Source organism: Ascidiella aspersa, chromosome 8, assembly GCF_963924565.1.
Source record: "Ascidiella aspersa chromosome 8, kaAscAspe10.2, whole genome shotgun sequence".
Lineage (NCBI taxonomy): Eukaryota > Metazoa > Chordata > Ascidiacea > Phlebobranchia > Ascidiidae > Ascidiella > Ascidiella aspersa.
The window spans coordinates 17,760,225-17,776,480 of NC_139454.1; the positions used below are offsets into that span (position 1 = coordinate 17,760,225).

At 33.9% G+C, this 16,256-nt stretch overlaps 2 protein-coding genes across 2 annotated transcripts; one reads left to right on the plus strand and one right to left on the minus strand.

The window, feature by feature from the left end:
- Positions 1–676: 676 nt before the first annotated feature.
- Positions 677–4,338, plus strand: LOC146136626 (inactive hydroxysteroid dehydrogenase-like protein 1). Its single transcript, XM_083395444.1, has 6 exons — positions 677–961; positions 1,271–1,376; positions 1,612–1,777; positions 2,493–2,666; positions 3,468–3,698; positions 4,056–4,338. Exons 1-6 carry the CDS (start codon positions 733–735, stop codon positions 4,161–4,163), a joined length of 1,014 nt encoding a protein of 337 aa, XP_083251570.1. The 5' UTR covers positions 677–732; the 3' UTR covers positions 4,164–4,338.
- A 2,063-nt stretch (positions 4,339–6,401) lies between these two features.
- LOC146136627 (ubiquitin carboxyl-terminal hydrolase 22-like) lies at positions 6,402–16,052 on the minus strand. Its single transcript, XM_083395010.1, has 12 exons — positions 15,669–16,052; positions 14,868–14,962; positions 13,844–13,970; positions 12,990–13,068; positions 12,638–12,759; positions 12,343–12,444; positions 11,875–12,029; positions 10,566–10,804; positions 8,941–9,073; positions 8,424–8,571; positions 7,586–7,713; positions 6,402–7,303 (listed from the first exon to the last, which is right to left on the minus strand). The coding sequence occupies exons 1-12, from the start codon at positions 15,783–15,785 to the stop codon at positions 7,111–7,113; spliced, it is 1,638 nt and encodes a 545-aa protein (XP_083251136.1). The 5' UTR covers positions 15,786–16,052; the 3' UTR covers positions 6,402–7,110.
- Positions 16,053–16,256: the final 204 nt, after the last annotated feature.

Here is a 16,256-nt window from a genome sequence, read left to right on the forward strand (position 1 = left end):
AAAACGATCTTCGTTTAGTATTGCACGTGGTGAAAGGCGTGTTTGTAATTTAGCACTAGTTCCGTTCATGGAACTTATAAACTGCGCTGCTGAGAGTCGAATTATGTATGATTCTACCACAATTAATCACACATATTTTACGGTCTTGGTTTGTTTTTTTGCCTGAAGTTAACGATTGCACACTGTGGTTTCGCAACTGGCGCCTGACAGGATTGTCGACGATGCACGTTTTCGCTTTTGCTGGACGTATTTGGCTGTTTCTGAGTTTTTTTTATCACGTCTTGCAATCACCATTCTACGACGTCATACTGTCACTGTTTTATAACGTCATTATTCATTAACGTCAGACGAAAAATAGGGAAAAGGTAAAAATTCAGGCCCCCTTTTTGATTTTCTGGTTACGCCCCTGATTGCTCCCCCTGGAAAATTTTCTGCGGGCGCCCCTGGTCTTTAGTTTGTTGACAGTTTAGTATGCTAACATAACTTAACGGTGATTAAAATCGCTAATATAAAGGGAATAAAGTAGAATGAAATTAAGTAGAATAAAGCCGAATGAATGGCGAAGGTCCGACATCGCTTGCTTTGGGTGTTGGTCACATCTCAATGCGAAAACCGGTCACGTGTATTATGACGTCATACTGAGCAGCTGAGTGGGGTAATATGAATATTACTGGCTGCTACAGCTTGCTGAATTAAGTTTCTGTCCAGTTTGTTTTAAGAAGTCTTAGAAATATGGCTGTGGCAGTGGATTCCATTGTATTGCTTTTGGAACAAATATTCAGTGACTTTCGGGTTTATAAAGTTGTTATCACCAACACGCTTCTTATTGTTGGCGCTTGGTACTCATTTCGTTATACATGCAAACTTGGCTCTCTGACTTTGGAGATTGCAAAATGTTGCAAGCGATTGTTCAGCCGAACCAACTTTGTAAGAAAATATGGAGCCTGGGCCGTTGTTACTGGTAAGCTTTCTAATAAGACACTTGACCTTATAGGTAAACTGTACTTTAATATAAGAATGCTGAAAAGGCACAACAGCAACAGTAATAAACCAATATGCATGTTCGTGTGAATTTTGAAATTTTGGTGCATTTTGAGTATAGGAAATCGAAAAGGAAATTATTGATGTTGATGAGCATTACCACAATCAAAAAATTATACTGCATTATGCTTTTAAAATCAGCGTTCCTTTTTTTTTACAATTCAATTATTCTTAATGTCTGGATACTGGTCTGGATTGTATGTAATATATAATTGCAATTTGTCTATAGGTTGCACTCAAGGAATTGGCAGGGAGTTTTCTCACATTCTAGCAGCGAAAGGCATGAACATTGTTCTTGTCTCTAGAAATGAAGCTAAGCTCAAACATGAAGCAAGGTGTTTTGTGAAAATCCTAGAGTCTATTATAATTATTATGTTCTTAAATTTATACTGTTATTTTCTGACAAAGATTTTTCTTATAACAGCTATTGTTGGATTACTTATTCAGGTAGTCTTCTTTAGGCCATAAATCACAACTTGACTTATATTTATATATATGTATATATTATATATACCTTTATGACCTGCACTGTCAAAAACTAAATTATAAAATACTGACAATTTTTTTCAGATTGATTGAAAGTATGTATGGGGTTCATGCAGTGACAGCTGTCTATGACTTTGCAAACCCTTCTGAAGATATTTCAAATTTAAAAGCACTTGTGGAAAATTTGGATGTTGGAATATTGATAAATAATGTTGGAATTCACCAAAATCATCCGCAATTGTTTTCTGAGGTTTTTGTTTCAATTTTCCATTAACCTGTTAACTTTTCCTAAAGGCCAGTGCACCGCAACCTTTTTCCACTTGCAGCACACCAACAGAGCTAAAACAATTTGGCGATGCACCTAATAAATACATGATGATAGACATTAGACAAAATTAACACATAGGAGGTGATTTGTGATAAAATGCGCTTGATGAGGCACCAAAAATTTGTAGTACATTCCTTTACCTTGATTTTACGGTTTTTGCAGAAATTTTTAACCTAGTCAAACTCTAAGAACTTGTACCATCTTGCAATAGCTGATTGGAGCACAAAGAGGCTTTTATATAATTGATAACAAAATGCCATTAAAACATTTACAATGATATTTTATTGGTTTCGTGCATATGGTGAATCTCTCTTCCACATTGGTGTTTAAAAACAATGGTTGTATGTTTATACCCCTGGTAGTTGAGTAAAAAAAACAACACTTTTTGTTGTTGTGGCAATAGAAGGTAACATAGGTTTTAAAACAGTTTTAATGATTATGAAAAGTTTATAAAACTACACCTGGATTATGCATAAGGTCAAAATACCTGCCTATTTGACTGAATATTAAAAAGTACCCTGGCATGTTCTCTCGGCACACATGTTGTGGAGCACTGGCTTACGCTATCCAATCATGAATTTTAGTTAAAACACATAAAGTCTAATTATATCATCAATATCCTTTTTGTAATTTTTAGTTGGAAATGGACAAAATTCAATCACTGGTAAATGTGAATATGATGAGTGTAGTTGTACTAACAAGAATCATACTACCTGGGATGATACATCGAAAACGAGGTCTTATTGTTAATATGTCGTCTACCGCAGGACTTCAACCAATGCCGTATATTTCACTGTATTCTTCTACCAAAGTAAGTTTTTCATAACTTTTATCTAGGGCCCGCAAAAGTCAATAATCAAAATTTTTTGGGACCTCGTTTGTAAATCAAAGAATAAAGTTGTTTTCAGCACCTAGGGGACTGTTTCTAAGAAGTTTATAGGTCAAAAATAAAGTCAAAATTTACAATAAATCAAAACTTTTGACAAAGTTTTTGTGTTTCTTGAGAGTAAAAATTGTCGTGGAAGCATTGTAAATCACGAACTGTGACACAATTAAACCATATTCACCCATAAACGCAGGAAATATGTCACAATGACCACTTGGATCAGCAGTAGCTTATATCGCAAATTGTCCATTGTTTATTTATTGTTGCGTATTTCAATAATTTTTATAAAAGACTTCCTCTTCATAAACGTGGTTATTTCGAAGATCAACAGTTTGGATTTTAGGAATAGTCTATTGACATTCTGTAATACAAAAATACCTAAACAAGCTTTTCTGTAGTGATTTCTTTAAATACACTACTTCTTTACATTACTTCTTCCCTGTTTAATTTTCTGTTTATTAGAATTTACCACGCGGAGAAAATCGAGGCAAAGTGCCCTTTCCATGGACAAAATAACACAAGTTACCTAAATCTATCGCCAAAAAACAAACGCACTTTTTATAATCCATAAAATACCTTAACTTTACGACAAAATATTACGTTTGATTCTGAAATCAACAAAATATTATGTTTGGATAACTGGTATCAATTCGAGATAGAACTGTGGCCTCTACAAATAAGCAATTTCGTTAAAAACTATTGCACCTTAAATTATAACTATTGCAGACGTTTGTTGATCACTTTTCTCAATCTCTCTGGCATGAGGTGAGAGGCGACAATATACATGTGCAGTCACTTGTTCCCATGTACATTGCAACGCAAATGACGTCCTACTTTCCGCCACCTTTTACCACATTTCAATGTCTAATGCCCAGCGCCGCGACCTATGCAAAACATGCAGTCAAAACTTTTGGCCACTATAGATGTAATACTGGGTACTTTCCTCACACATTACAGGTAATATCTTGAGTTAAACATAGATTAGGATGTTTATTACAATCACTCCAGTGGACACTGGACTACTGATAATAATCAGTGTGAAATCTGAAAAACTTTTTGATTTTATTACTAGTGGCATTAGAGTTTTAACTATTATTTTAAATATCATATTAAGTGTACACTAGTGTACGGCATATTTTAGATAAACGTTAATATTGTAGTGCATCTAACAAAGTAACAAACTTTTTAATAATTATTCCATCTGTGTGACAAATACTTCAAAATTAAACAAAAGGTTTGAAATTTGCTCAAAAAAGTTTTTATATGTTTTTACACTATAAAAGATCCTGTGTATTTAAAAACAATTCTTTTTAGAGAGGACTAATGCAAATTTCGCCAGCATTCATTAACTTGTGGGTTGGGAAATGGCTGGGCAGGTATTTGGAAAAGCAGGGCAAAGCCAGTATGAAAAAATCCATATAAACAAAAGGTGTTATAAAAAATGCAGTTTATCTCACTGTGTATTCGCCTGTTTTGTTGTTTTAAAGTGTGTGTTGCTGTTTTATATCGTTAATAATTCGTGATACCATTGATGTGTGTTAAAGTGCAATAAGTACAGTTTGCGATTATTGTGTTTCGCTATCCTAATAAAATATCAAACAAAACACGAGGAAATATAACGGAGTCCTAGGGGCAAATATATAGTCCTTCAATTCAGGGGTCACCAAACTGCAGACCACGGATTGAATATTTCAGCCTTATTTTTGCAAAACAATGTATTTAACAGTTTTTTAACTGGAATATGGGTTGGATAAAAAGCAAGTTAAATCATGTTTAATTTTTAGTGAAGTGCAATTTCGTAAAGTTAACCAAATATTTAATGAATATTTATTAATTACAATTGAATAAATATTTTCTACATTTATTGACTTGAATTTTAGGTTTAACGTATACTACTTCATAAACCGGCAATGAAAACAAATTTAGTCGAACCGGAACTTCTAAAAAACGCTCGAAACCGGATTCCGAAGCGTCCTTGAAACCGAAATGAACCTGTATCGATAAAGCCAAACGCTTCGACTTCCCGATTTAAATACAATTCATATTAACACATTTATGTTTTTAATCACCGGCTTAAGAAATCTTGCACAGTCAATGCTTGGCCTAAACTAAAATAGGACCATAAAATAGGACCATGCGCTCGGTTTTTCCTGACATATATATTTGGGCTGCTTATTTGTTCAGTTGATCCATTTTAGACACAATGCTACACACAACGTTGCTCTTTCGTTATATATTGTTTTTGCATTCTCAGCTCTGAAGTTTTAACATTGCGAGTCATCAGTTTTTAAGCTAGAAAAAAAACATCGCAAAATAGCCCTTTTTACAAATAATAACTATATGATCACCCAAATGTTTGCGAGAAACGTTATGTCAAAATTTATCAAAATTATTTCAATTTAAAATCAAATAAAAATGCACATAAATCGTTTGCAAACTTAAAAAAAAAAACAGTCAGCTTTGACAATTGTCGTTTAGTGTTTGTGAATTTTGTCGTTCAATCTTATAAAAAAAATTAGCTTTGATCTATATATTCAACGACATATACGCGAGCAGAATTAACCACCGAGGCCGCTGTAGGGTGTCGATTTATTATTTGTTGTTATTTAATGACGTGGCCCAAGCGCAGACCTGTCACCATAAATATTGCTCGTTAAGCAACTCGAAGATGTTATTTCCATGCCGTTAAGTTAACACGTCTGTGCTAAACAATTATATGGGAAAGCGATGTGTACAAAAGCCAAACGAGACTTAGAGATATTAACTTAATCAACTGAATGGTAACTGAACTGGACCACCCACCTAACTAGAATAATGTAACTGACAGAAGTTATTATGCTGGATCGTTAGTACTGTGCATGGACCTTAAGCTATTCCTGTTAGTTGATTGCCGTTCTGATGTTATTCAATAAACTCAGATACGTTTAATACCTTGGTGTGGCTAAGCTGTTAAAACACGCAACCTTCAACCTTCAATTCAACTGAACAAATATTTCCGGTTTCAATCTTAGCGGAAACCAGCTAAAATAAAACCAGCTTTAGCCCTGCACCGCCCTGATAAAGACAAATGTATTGAATACCATTTGCTGTCTTTTTTCGATTGTGATTCGCAATTGTCCCATTTCCTATTTCGATAACTAGTTTTTTTTCTGCAATTATTTTTACATTAGCCTACATTCCAACTGTTTACACCACATTTTTATAGTTGTTTGTCTTTTTGAAACGACAAAAATATCAAAGTATTTTCATATGTTTTGCATTTATTTCTAATAGCTTACAATTTTGTCAAACTAAATTATTTTTAGGTCAAATTTGCCAAAATTTCATATTTTTCAGTTTAAAAAATAATCGCCCTACTTCCCGTGTTTCTCTTTTTAAGGAGAGGCATTCAGTAGAAGTATTTTAGACACTATCAGCGGCAAAGAGTAAATTAAGGGACGACCAGCGCCTTTGCTGTTTTACAATAGGCCGCTGTATCCGGCCTCCACAAAAAATTTCTAAATAAGATTTGTCTTAATATGTTTTTGTAAAAATCCAGCAATATAAGTCAAAGTTATAAGTAAAATTGTTTTCTTGCTTGATTTTGTTTTTAGTTGTTGTTATGTTAAATAATGCCAGAAAGAGAAAGGCACAAAAAAACTTATTCAAAACATGTATCGCCACACAGTTTATTAGCACAAATGGATTGTAAATAAATAGTGTTGTCACAATACGCAAACCAAATCAACGACTTCGTGCTGCGAAAAACGTTTTTGGTGCAAATAACGAAAATAAAGTTCGAAGAATACCTACAAAATTAATCGCGAACATGAACTTAAGATTTTTTGACAGAACTGCATTAAATCTTTAAAGATGGGCCTTTCTACTCATTGAACGTAAGCAACACTTTGCTGCTCGGAAACTTGATTGAGACAGTAAGAAGATTTATAAATACGGTTAACCGCTTTAGCAATGGCCACGACAAACTAGCTCAACACGACAAACTAGCTCAACAACGACAATAATTAATAGCACTCCTCCATTTTTATACCGTATTATTGAAATATTTGTATATATATAAAGTAGTTCCCGCGAAGATCTTCCAAACCAAAAATATTGACAGAAATGATTATATTAATTTGTCAATTCACAACGAATTTAATATTTTTTTTATCTCAACCACAAAATTGCGTTCGCAACGTCGCTGATACTACTTCAAACTATTTTTGCGAATCGAGCTGACCACAAAAGACTCTGATTTGGTCACCTCAAGCCCTAAGCAAACGACAGTAGTCACTCAATGTCCTAATTCGCAAATAACTGCAGCTCGTAAAGTGTAAACCCAAGGGACGTAAGCCAAAATTGGCACGCGTGCATTAATTTTCCAGCTTTAGTCGTAGTCGAGATAGCGCTTGTGATAGAAAAGAAGGTAGGCTTCGGAATGTAAGACGTCGGCCTCGGTGGCTTTTAAAATGGTTGCGTCGTTACAGCGAAACCACTGATCGGCGTGCTGGCGAACGTACACAGAGTAGTGGCCGCTCTGCAACGAGCCCAAGTGGTTGACCACCGCAAACAGAGAATACCTTCAAGAAAAAGTACAGGTATGGAAAGAGTGCTGCCTAGAACATTTCCTAGGCGCGAAACGCTCGCAACTACATGACCGACTACGATCTGCGTAAAACAATGTATTAGTTCTCCAAAATAAAAAACAGCCTTTTATTGCCGAAACAATCTTTTTTTGTAGCAGTCAGTCAAGGGGCGACATACATAAATGTTTAGCATTTGCCTGACACAAAAGAAAACTTTGAATAACATAAATATGCCAAAGTCGACAGATTCGGAAACAGAACAAATCTTCCGCTTACTTGTTTTCTTTCAAAACGTCGTCGACGCTCGATTCGTCCCGTGTGTTGGCACTGCGCCTCGACGCCATGAAAGGACTCATATCAAGATCCATCGGAAAGGAAATGTAAGTAGCGATCTTACGGCGAGACTATAGAAGACACAAAACCTACTTTAGAAAGACGGATGCGGTTCGTTATGCGTAAAAGACATAAGATGAGTAGTCGTAACGGGTCCACACACGCAAATATCAAAAGATGCGGAAAATTGATGAAAAACACAGTGGTAATGTCTAGTAACAAGCCACGAGTAGAAAGCTGGGCATGAAGGTAAGTTCAAAGAATGGGCATAATAAGGCTTAGTTCAAGAATGGGCATAATATATATATATATATATATATTTAGTCTTGGTATAGAGAGCTTACTTGGAGTATAGAGTCTAAATTAGGAACATGCAGGTCTACTACATGAAAGGGGTAAAAGTTAAAAGGGCTGAAAAAATTGACTATAAATAAGAGCACTAAGGGAGACCAGCTCTGCTAAAATTGGAAGTTGAAAGCAATACATCTCAAATTTTTTACGTTTCTTATGTTGTATAAAACAATTATCATGTTGTATAGCGTTTATAGTTGAATTTCTTAAGCAAGTTTATTAGTTTAACGTTTCAGTTTTATGTCAATGACTTCACGTGAAATTGACTTGCTTGGACTAAGACTTTACACGTGCTAGTTTTGCAGAAAAACTTGACTTGAAAGTACGTTCCAAATGACTTGACTGGGACTTTTTCAGTCATTTAAAAACGACTTGTTTACAACACTGTTACATGGCAAACATGGAATGACAAACGCCGCATCGTGTTTACCTTGTTCGTGTGTTCGAACCGCTTAAGGTGAAAGCAGAGAACGATGGGCAACTTATTTAAGGTTAGCTGTTTGGTAGATTCCTGGTAGCTGTGGCAGCGACTGCACTTGATCTTAGCGGCGCTACCCAAATGCTCTGGACGAGTGAATCTTGAAAGTAACCATAGTTGCTTGTTATGGTGCGAAAACGGCCTCTTTGGTCATTTTTTCGTCAGTACCAATCGTCCAACATGGGTTGATATTTAGCTCGCAAGTTATAGGCGTACATGTTAACTTCACAATATTGTAATTTAATGTTTTTTACATGTGTGCGACAAGCAAAATATAAAACCAAATTTATAAACCAATTTAACGTTTCTAACCATGCAATCACAATTTAACGTTAAAATACTGAAATAAATCATTTAAAATTAAAAAAAAAAGGAATAAAACTTGCAAGAACAAAAGCCTAACAAGAACAAAATGCTGAATTTTGGTTTTGGCATTGAACTAATGTCTATATGTATTAGAAGTCGATACCTGTTGAGGCAATCCTTAAGCGACATAGGTCGCTCCGAGGGTGGGCCGTTGACTGCGCTCGCAATAGTTGGCCCCATGCCAGGTGCCGAGGTTTGAGTGGGAGACATACAGTGCCAAGGACTCGACATCGAGCCTAAAGAAAGAATATATAAGCAGTTAAAAAACAACGAACTCTTGTTTACAGAGAAACGCGTTAAGGCCTTACGGGTGTCTCGTAATGAGCTTATTATTAGTTTAATCATTTAATAGGATAATAGGCTGCCTTTTTTGGCAAGGAGATAATAATTCTGAATAAAACTAAACAAATAAGTTAGGTTATAACACAAAAATGCTCAATAATTATTCCTGGTCATTTTCTGTTTTCAGTTTGTATATTTTAAGGAATTAGGAATTATAATACTTCACAAACAACGTGCGGCCTGTGGCATATTATTATATTATTATTAGGGGGGGGGGGTTGTTGAGGGATCAGCATACAATTCATTAGTTAAACTAAAATTTGTGTTTCTTATGGGGAATTTAAGAGAACCTTCCTTGAATCTGTGACGTTGCGCAACGAATGAAACGTGAAAACGGCTATAGACTACTTCGGAACACGATCCTCAAATTAGCTGCTGAGCACCAATCATGAAAGGTTAAGAACCACTGTTTTATGCATATGGTTGCAATCGATTATTTATTTATTAATTTTTGTCAAAATTATTTTTTTAATCTTCGTTAATTACATTTTTAAGTAGAGGACGTAACGTAATACAAGTATAAAGCCAACTCTTACAGTCAGCACCTCATTGTCGATCACAACACCAGTGAATTGTAAACAAGTGATTTTGAAGTAACTTATGTCCAAGTCAAGTTTTCCAACAAATAACAAGCCAAGTCCCAGTCCAAGTAAAATGTTGGCTAGGTCAAGTCCCAGTTAAGTCGGAATTAGAGCAAGTCAAGTCGTTGTCATAAAAATAAACAACTGGGAACATCGTCCGATTATGGGCAATAAAGTAAAAAATAACATAAACGCGACATATAGCAAGCAAATTGTTTTATGTGCAACAATTGAGATAAATAACCCAATTTTACATAAAAAAAAATTGTTTAATATAAACAGTTCATTTTAACCAAAGTCATTTGTCCAAAAGACTTAAGTCATAACTCATAAGTCATTACAAGGGCGAATATTTTTTATCTAAAATATGAGAAATTTTGACCAAAAAAAACATGAGAAATTTTGACTGAACCTAATACGATAATTTAGGCCTGCGTGGTTCATTTCTGTCGGCTCGTATACCGTATATTTCTCTATTGAAGATGTAATGCAGTTAAAATGTTGTTGGATGTAATTAAAAACTAAATTTGATAAAGTAATAAACTGAACGACCCTTTTAAATACTTTATTACAGTCTTTGTTAATTTTGCAAACGATGTTTGTGCATTTTTTAAACGATTTTACCTCGAAATAATTTTGACAAATTTTGCCCTAACATGCAACTTTTGACAAAATATTGACTTTTTTTGACAAGTCAAAAAATATTTGCCCTATAGTCATTACACAACTACAAAACGCTGCCTAATCGAGTAATCCTAAATCAAAAATGACAAGCAGAAAATAAAGCGCGGTTTCTAAAACTTACCGGGGAGGTCAAGAGAAATGTCCCAGAAGGGGTCGATCGTGGTGGACACTCCGCCGCACCGTTGACACGTGACGTCACTCTGCCAGCCGCCGGTGAAGATTTGGTCGATGATGCAATCGCACGGGTTCCCGCTCCCGTTACTGTCCTCGTCCGTTCCGTTCACTTCGTCTCCGGTGCTGTTGCAAGCCGGACGCCCGCTTATTACCTTGTTGTTGTTGTTATTGGTCGAAATGTCGACGCTGATACAAAGCAAGGAAAGACGTTTTAATCAAAGCTATCGTTTTATTCTTTTGGTGTAGAAATATAATTTGCGACGACTTTAAAACTTGGGTAAATAAAAAGCTTTGTACATGAATTAGGACAGTGTTGCTCAACCGGGGTGCCGCGGCGCCCTGGTGTGCCATTTCTAATGCTCAAGGGTGCTGATAGGTATTTGAGAATTTTTAAGAGTCTGATTTTTGTGCACGATTAGAGACTTATATATCATATGACATTTTCCTAAACGTTTTAAGTTGATTGTGTTATTCCGGTTCCATTTATAGTGGCATTTCAGTGAAATACTAAACAAAAATTGCAGTGGGGTGCTAAAAAATTATTTATTAATTTGAAGGGTTGCTGCAAGCTATAAAAGGTTGAGAATCACTGAATTAGAACTTGAAAGTATGCCTTTAAATGAACAGAAGCCGTTTTAAATATTTTAGTTCAGCCAAAGCAAGAGATACCCAGTCTGTGAAGTAAATTGGAAATGTTGAATATGAAATATTTTCAAAATTGATATTTAATTTTTGTTCTTTCTATGGCATTATAAGGTTTGTAGAAGTGCCTTGGTAAGTAAAATTTCGCAAGTGACAGGCGTTTAAGCTTATGACTATTCGTATCAGTTATCGGCGATAAAAGCCTAAATCCTCAAATTTCACCAGGTCATGTGTGGGATCGTTGGGAAGGTATGAAGTGCTAAATAATTTTTTTGTTCTTTCGGTGTGTAAATGATTTTTTTCTAAATTATGGCGAATATGAATAATTGAATATTAATATTTTTTTAATTTTAAATATAGTTTTTAATTTTGTAAATATAGACCATTCTTATCGTTGTGGTAAAAAAAAATTTCTAAAAAAATCAGGATAAATAATTAAATATGTTTTATTCGTCGTTAAATTTTTGTGCTGACCTTGTGTGCTGGCTAGCTTTTGGCGTTATCGTGACTTTGACAGGTAAGCTACACGTGCAAGCGGTGTACCAAGTTGGGAATTAACTCAAGCACTGTGGATATTTTTAATCCTAGCACTTACCTTGACACAAAGCAGTTACCTTGCGCTTAAATGCTGGTGCAACAGATCTAAGGCTGCTATGAGAAACTCATGAGCATCCTGCTGCTCGTAACCTGCCAAGTGCCGAGCATTTGTCCAAACTAGATGGAGCAGTCTGAATGGCACATACGCTGTTCTCTCACCAGCGTAAAATTTCTATAAAAACAAAACACGATTAGAACCAGTGTTTGTATTACCAAAATGAAAAAAAGTACAATATGTATCAACAAATGCAGCTACGGGTTACGATGAGAGATTTTTTTTAAGATTGCCTTCTGACCATGTGTTTAATATGTACAGCCTTTTTAGTTTGTTTAAAAGTCTTCCTTAAAGTTTCCTTAAAAAGGAACATAAGAAAATACATTAATCTGTGTTTTAACTAAAATGTCTGAGAATAAACAAAACTGAAATATTGTTATTTGTGTAAAATCTTTTAGAATGCTCATAATACAAAAATATATTTTTCAACCTGGAAAAGATGAGTCATTTCACACACAAGACATTGTTCCTTGTCGCACTCATGTCTTTCGGCAAGAAAGTAATCTCGCAAGATTGGAGTGTGCACAAATGCCTAAAATATAAAAAATACCAATTAGTGTCTATGACTAAAAGGTTCACATTTCTAAATCTCACAAGCAACATTAGGATAACTGATTATGTCTTAAAATAATAATTCTGCACTTGATCCAACAACTTTGGGTCAAAAAATTGTTATTTCAAAAACAAGACAAACGGTATGTTTAAATAAAATAATTTCCATTTACCTGCAAAATACAGTTCATAAAACAAGTGTTACCAAGATTGACCAATCCTCGAAGTCCAACATAACTATCAGCAGACACTTTTCTACGCTTTGGATTTACCCGGAGATACTCCAACTCAACTCCTGAAAGATCACAAAGATTTTCTTTGGAGAACACAAAAGAGATCTCTCATGGTTTAAATAGCAGTATTTAAAGTTAAAAAAAAAATTTAATCATTTTTAGAGAGTTAAAAAATTATAATTTGTGTCGTAACACAATGTTCAGTGAATAATATGTCATTTTTGTATATAAATAGTTAAAAAAATGTTAGTTTTATACAAACTTTATAAACCAAACGTGGTACAGCTGTCACCTGTTGGTTCCCAATAGGGAAGCGTGCTGAGCAAACTCTCACTCCAGCCATTATTTTTGCAAACCTTCTTCCACTCTTCCTGTAAAAAAGTTAGAATATAGTGCAGCGGTTCCCAACCTGTGGTACGCGAAACACAAAGGTTTTTCAAACCTAGATTAACAACTTTATATTTCGTTTATCTGGTTTTGTTTAAAAAAAAATACCCAAAACATATTCTTATTGTTACATAACTATTTTTGTCGTTTTGTATCATTACGATCTTCAAAATATAGGTCATGTCAATTGTCAACTAGGAGCACAGTTGCTTTTGAAAAGCCGTACAACACTGTGGGACAGTGGGTTTTAATTATGTCAAATGATTGCTCTTGATAGATATCATCTACTGTTGTATAGCTTAAGCTACAATTAGCATTGAATAATGCTGGTAGAAAAAACTAAACATAGATCAGAATAAATTGTTCAATAACAGTTACAACAGTTACATGCGAGGCAGTACAGAGTCCAATTGGTATGAGATCGTAAACAAGTTGGGAACCCCTGATATAGTGATACCAATTTACATATTAATCGTGGTAATAAGTCTTAAAAAAGAACAATTTTGAATGTAAAAAATAGCCTAAACATTTTGGAAAAAAAACTTATGATTTTCATTTAAAATTTATCACCGGCAAGTGTAATTTTTACCCATTGGTATAATTAATAGTGAATAGATAGCATTTTTTATAAATATTTTAATGTTAATAGGTTTATATTTAACTTTGTAATTGTTTTCATGGTGTATAATAAATAATTTAGAAAAACAATAATACTTAGTTTGTAGTTTCGTATCTGTGTGTGTTAATAAATTGTCGTACCTGTGCAATTTGTTCAACTTGCTTGTCGTATATGTAATCTTGACAGTGGAAACAAAATGTTTGTCCATAACTCAGATCCATTGCAAGGAAGTGGTTAGTGTCTTGGGCATGGTGATGAATATGATGTCTAAAGATATTCATGCATGTTAATAAATTGTTAATGTTTTTTGTTTTCTGTCATACTAAAGTGTTATCTTTATACTATATTTTATCCATTTATAATAATAAAGAGCAATTATTTAGTATTGTAAAGCAATACTATAAGGCTGACTTTCTTAAATTGGTTGAACACATTTGATAATAACTAATATGTTGTTCCAGGGAATTTTTGTTTCTTGCAAAATAAGGTTACTACTTTCATACTAAAAAAGTTTTTAATATACCAAACAATTTTTAATAAAATAATGCATAAAATGTTTAGATATATGTTGTTAGGGCGTAACAGAGGTCACACTAACATCAGTTAAGCTGTCAACTTACTACCTGCCACGTTGTTTTAAGTTATTAATTCACAGTATTTTGGATTTCATGCCTATACTATTTTCAGTTGCACTGTTTCCTAAGATAAATATCTAAAATTGTTTCTGGATTTAGGCACCATTAGTGCACATATTTTTGAAATGGTAGTCAGTTTTATTGTATTTCAAAAGTCAGATCTCTGCCAGTTTTAGATAATACTAAATTAGGTACTAAAAACCACTTTGAATTTAAAAAAAAACACATGCTTTGGAATGGTTAAACTTTATAAGTTTTGCCAATCTTATTAGATATTTTAATATGCACTATTGTTCACTTATTTAAAATACTGCAATGCAAATACTCGAAATGCATTTCCCTTTTTGTTTCTTTACTGTTAAATGTTAGATGTAAGTTTTAATTAGCTTTTCACACGTTAGACTTTTAAAGACACCTTCAAATTATGAATTGCAGCAAATAGCAATCTGGAGCCTCTGTGTTGTGTTTGTTTTTAGCTAAATAAAATCCAATTCTTATTTCAGAAACAACAAAAAAATATTTTCCCTACCCTTCATAGCAACCAAAAAAGATGCAATGCAGACAAGTGTGTAAACGACCAGCATAAGTCTTGCAGATTTTGCAGGCACATGATCTTGCGCGTACCTTAAAGATATAATGTGAATTATATGTTTTCATATTGAATATTAGCTATTAAACCACAGTAATAACTTAGTTTTTTTTATTTTGATGCAGTTTTTCTTACCTAATCATTAAGATATTATTAAACTTGCAAAAATTAAACATAGTGTTGTTCCACTAAAAAAAGTATGGCACGTTTTTCTTTCAATTTTTTCTATAAAATATAGTAGCGGGATGCACTTTTGACCTTAGTTGCAGTCAACCCGATTATTCGGCCAGGCATTAGCAAGATTAGCCATACTTTATAGACAGGTGTTAATGTAATTTCAGTTTATGGCTAAGTCAGCGGTTAAAAAAAGGGGTGTCATTTCCATCGCTCAAAAGTGTCACAAGATGATTCAATTTTTGGGGATTCCAATTTTTCTCTATTTTGGTTAGCTTCTTGATACTTTTTGTGTATGGTTAGAAGCAACAAGTCAAGAAGGTTTTTTCTGTCTTGTCACCTCTTAATAGGGGCTGTTGTAATTTTATTGTGTTGTTGCAGTAAAAACACTTGGTGAATATTTTAGCCGGAGTTACAGGAAATATTTATAGAGATTGGGAACCACTCATAGAGATTGGGAACCTAAAGCTTTGTGCAAAAAGGTGAAGCCTCTGTTTATTTACCAAATGTTTTACATAATTTATAAAATCCAGGTAAGGTCATTGGTTTAAGTTGTATTATAGTTACCTGTCTGGCTTCATTTGTACTGCAATGAACCAGCCATTTCTGAGTAATTCTGAACGGTTCAAGGCCGTGTGTTTCCTTAAAAGAACTTATGTGGGGACATGATACAACAGAAGTCATGTTCTTTAATTTTTAAGAACTTCCAATATAAACTTTACTTTAAAGCGAGATTTTTAATCTTTTGCAACAATCCATGGGTTTGTTTTTTTAAATGTGTTTTCAACTAGATACATCCGGTAACAAAAAAGTAATTCAAAGTATTTTCATTAAAAAAAATAAATGTTAAAAGTGGTCACAAAAAGGAAATCTATTCGTTTGTCAAAATAAACCACGTTTTTTTGATAAAAGGTGCACTTTATCCTTTCAAAGCAAACGGTATTAACACATTTATTAAATGTGTGTAGAAAATTCATTGTATTTTTGGGGTTAAACTAAAAGTAAAACCACAACAAATAATCGCCCCTATAAGAAAAAAATTGCTAAATAGCGCCACCAATAAAGGGGAATAGACAAAAAGTCCCCTTATATGATTTTTGATATCTATAATTTTATTGTTTAATAAATTGTTCGGTTTATAAATAGTCCAATTTA

Bases quoted from the DNA above. Each gene is read 5' to 3' on its own strand.
- LOC146136626 (XM_083395444.1), top strand. From the start codon at position 733: ATGGCTGTGGCAGTGGATTCCATTGTATTGCTTTTGGAACAAATATTC. The intron at 1,377-1,611 runs GTGTTTTGTGAA...AATTTTTTTCAG, and splicing joins AAGCTCAAACATGAAGCAAG to ATTGATTGAAAGTATGTATG. The intron at 3,699-4,055 runs GTAATATCTTGA...AATTCTTTTTAG, and splicing joins ACTTTCCTCACACATTACAG to AGAGGACTAATGCAAATTTC.
- LOC146136627 (XM_083395010.1), bottom strand. From the start codon at position 15,785: ATGACTTCTGTTGTATCATGTCCCCACATAAGTTCTTTTAAGGAAACA. The intron at 13,971-14,867 runs GTAGGGAAAATA...GAATATCTTTAG, and splicing joins TTTTTTGGTTGCTATGAAGG to ACATCATATTCATCACCATG. The intron at 7,304-7,585 runs GTAAGCGGAAGA...TTTTTCTTGAAG, and splicing joins GACGTTTTGAAAGAAAACAA to GTATTCTCTGTTTGCGGTGG.